This window comes from Belonocnema kinseyi, chromosome 8 (assembly GCF_010883055.1).
Source record: "Belonocnema kinseyi isolate 2016_QV_RU_SX_M_011 chromosome 8, B_treatae_v1, whole genome shotgun sequence".
Classification (NCBI taxonomy): domain Eukaryota; kingdom Metazoa; phylum Arthropoda; class Insecta; order Hymenoptera; family Cynipidae; genus Belonocnema; species Belonocnema kinseyi.
The window spans coordinates 58989922-58992844 of record NC_046664.1 but is presented as its reverse complement, the minus strand read 5'-3'; the positions used below and the strand labels follow the sequence as shown (position 1 = coordinate 58992844).

Genomic DNA, 2923 nt, shown 5'->3' with positions numbered 1-2923 from the left:
CACGAAAGTGAACAAGAAAAAAACAGAATGATTTGTATTCATTTTTCAAAAAATATTTTTGCTTAGATGATTTTTTTTTAAATCGGTCATCAGTCATTAGAATTAGCTTTAAATATTATAAAGTTACTTCACCAAAACATTAAGGATTTTAATCTAAAGTATTACAATTATAAGGATTTTTTAAATAAATAACGGGTCCTGGGACATAAACAATAAATGCCCTCATATTCTGGGATACATTACTTAGCCTATTTTTAAATAGTAGGAGTTGAAATGTATGTATTTATGAATTAAAAAAATAGAAAATAGGATATTGTAAAAAAAAGAATTTTTTTATTAAATACATGAAGGTGAGTGAGCATAAAATTATTAATTGTGAAACATGTTTTTTATTACCTAGCAAATTTATTTTTTTTAACTTGTTACTATCAAAAAGTCTACAATGATTTTTACAAGATTAAAAAAAATTTCCGTACTAATATGCGTTTGTGTAGTGCCAGTAAAAATATAATAATGTGAACAAAAATATTTTCTCGATTTGAAAGTAGAATTCCAATACTGAAATATCGATATATCAACAATAATAATAAGTATCATTGATGCTATTGCGCAATTTTTCACAAAATCCGTTTTCATTTTTTGATGTGTAATTTTCTTACATTTGAGTTGTTAAACGCGGCCAAAATATATAATAAAAAATTTCAATTAAATTCGCTACAAGAAAAAAGTCGTTAGAAAAATATTGGCTGAAAATTCATTTAATTCAATATAAACCTTAATAACTGTTAATGTTCTATAACACAGCCACACAAAAAAAAGTGTGCGGATCTGGTAACAACTCACACGTATTCCTATGGACTTTGGGGCGCTGAATTCAAATTCGGTATCAAAAATCACCCATCACGTCATGGTTGAGCCATAACCTCAAAAAATAACGAAAAATCATGCACTGCGGCAAATAAATTTCAAAATAATGCCAGTGATGCAAATTTTCACTTCAAAAACATTTCGACAACTGTAAATGATCAACTCTTGCCTGATATCAACTTATTTAACCCTTAAACGGCCAAAACACCACTACCGGTACACTGCTTTTCAACGGCCAATAACTAAGACTATTCGACACTAGAAAAAATTGAGACACATATATTTTTATTGCCTAAGATCTCCTCTTTCCGACGGTGTCAATGAAATTCCTCAAAAAATTTATTTATTATCCCAAAATGCAGTTTAAACAAAAAAAACGTGATTTCTCGTGCCTATTTTTTTTGTGAACCATTTTCCAAAGCTTTTCGAGTCTGTAATTAACCTGGAATCTCACTAACCGGTGGAATAAATGTCTAAAATTTGAGAATCCATGGTTCAAAGATCGATTCTTCGTTTTAGTATTTTCAAAATGGCGTCTTAATGGCAAAATTTTTGTGAAAACATTCATGAATTTTTTTACAATAAACGATGCGCTTTTCGGAAAAATCATCAAGAATAAAAGTTCTTATAATCAGCCAAGGTTTCGCTCCGACATCAAACCACACCTTCACCGCTTTGTCATCCTGGGAATTTTCGAGTACACCCAGCAAAAAAAAATGCCAAAGCGTAAAGCCTCAAAAATTGCAACAAACTCCGAATCGGAATGGGATTCCGATGAAAATGATGAACGTATCATCATAATTAATCCAGACTACTCCATAACTACACATCATCTCAAAAACAATTGGAACCAAATCACGTTTTTTCATGGAGTAACGAAGAAAAAGTTTGTCCTGGAAATCTAGATGATCAAGTTTTTCTGTCTGATAATGTACGGAAAAAAATATTATCTATGTTACCTGTGGAGTTATTTGAATGCTTTTTCTCCAGAGAAAAAAAAACTATATCATAGAAGCTAGCCAACAAAATGGCTTACAAATATCTACAGAAGAACTAAACACTTTCATAGGTATATTAGTGCTGTCATCCTACAATATCCGAAATAATCAAGAAGAGTATTGGGAAACTGACCCCCTTGTAAAATGCTCTCCTGTAGCTTTAGCAATGAGCCGCAATCGATTTCGCGAAATCAAATCAAAAATAAAATTTTTATAAACTGAGGATGCTAATGATAAAGATAAAGCATGGAAAGTTCGTAAAATATTAAATTTATTCCGGCAAAATATTCAACAATTTGGTTTTTTCTCAACAGCACTTTCAGTTGATGAAATGATGGTTCGATTTTTTGGTCGTACGAGCTTGAAACAGTATCTGCCTTGCAAGCCTGATCGATATGGGATAAAGCTCTGGGGTTTATGTGCAGTCAATGGATATCTATTCAATTTAAACGTTTATTGTGGCAAAAATGATCCAAGCATTGGAATACATTTATTGGCATGTGCACTTGGCTCCAGAGTTGTTTTACAAATGATCAATCCACTTCTCAATGGCCTTTCACGAAAAAAATTATCTGATTATCATCTATATTTTGATAATTTCTTTACCAGCCCAGATTTACTCATCCACCTGCATAAATGTGGTTTACGATCAACAGAAACTGTCCGTAAAGACAGAGTGAAAGAAAAGCATGAATTTGCAAAAAATGATCCGCGAGGATCGTACAAAGTAAGTCAGGATCGCAACAGTGGGATGAATTTTATCAGTGTAATAGACTCGAAACAAGTCTCTATTCTTTCCACAGCATGCGGTATCACTCCCATAACCCCAGTGAAAAGGTTTTCACGAGCTGCTCAAGAGAGAGTAGAACTAGGATTTCCTCGAGCTTTTTCTTTGTATAATAATTACATGGGAGGGGTAGATTTGCACGATTTCAGATGCAAAAAAAAGCTTCTCAATCTATTACTTCAAAGAAATGGACTTTTAAATTTTTTTCACGAATAATAGAATCATCAATTACAAATGCTACCGTAATTTGGAAAATTTGCAACAAGAATAA

The 2923-nt window shown here is 32.0% G+C and overlaps 1 protein-coding gene across 1 annotated transcript; it reads left to right on the top strand.

The window, feature by feature from the left end:
* Positions 1-344: 344 nt before the first annotated feature.
* On the top strand, positions 345-2868 carry LOC117178507 (piggyBac transposable element-derived protein 3-like). Its single transcript, XM_033369932.1, has 3 exons — positions 345-350; positions 2089-2596; positions 2669-2868. The coding sequence occupies exons 1-3, from the start codon at positions 345-347 to the stop codon at positions 2866-2868; spliced, it is 714 nt and encodes a 237-aa protein (XP_033225823.1).
* Positions 2869-2923: the final 55 nt, after the last annotated feature.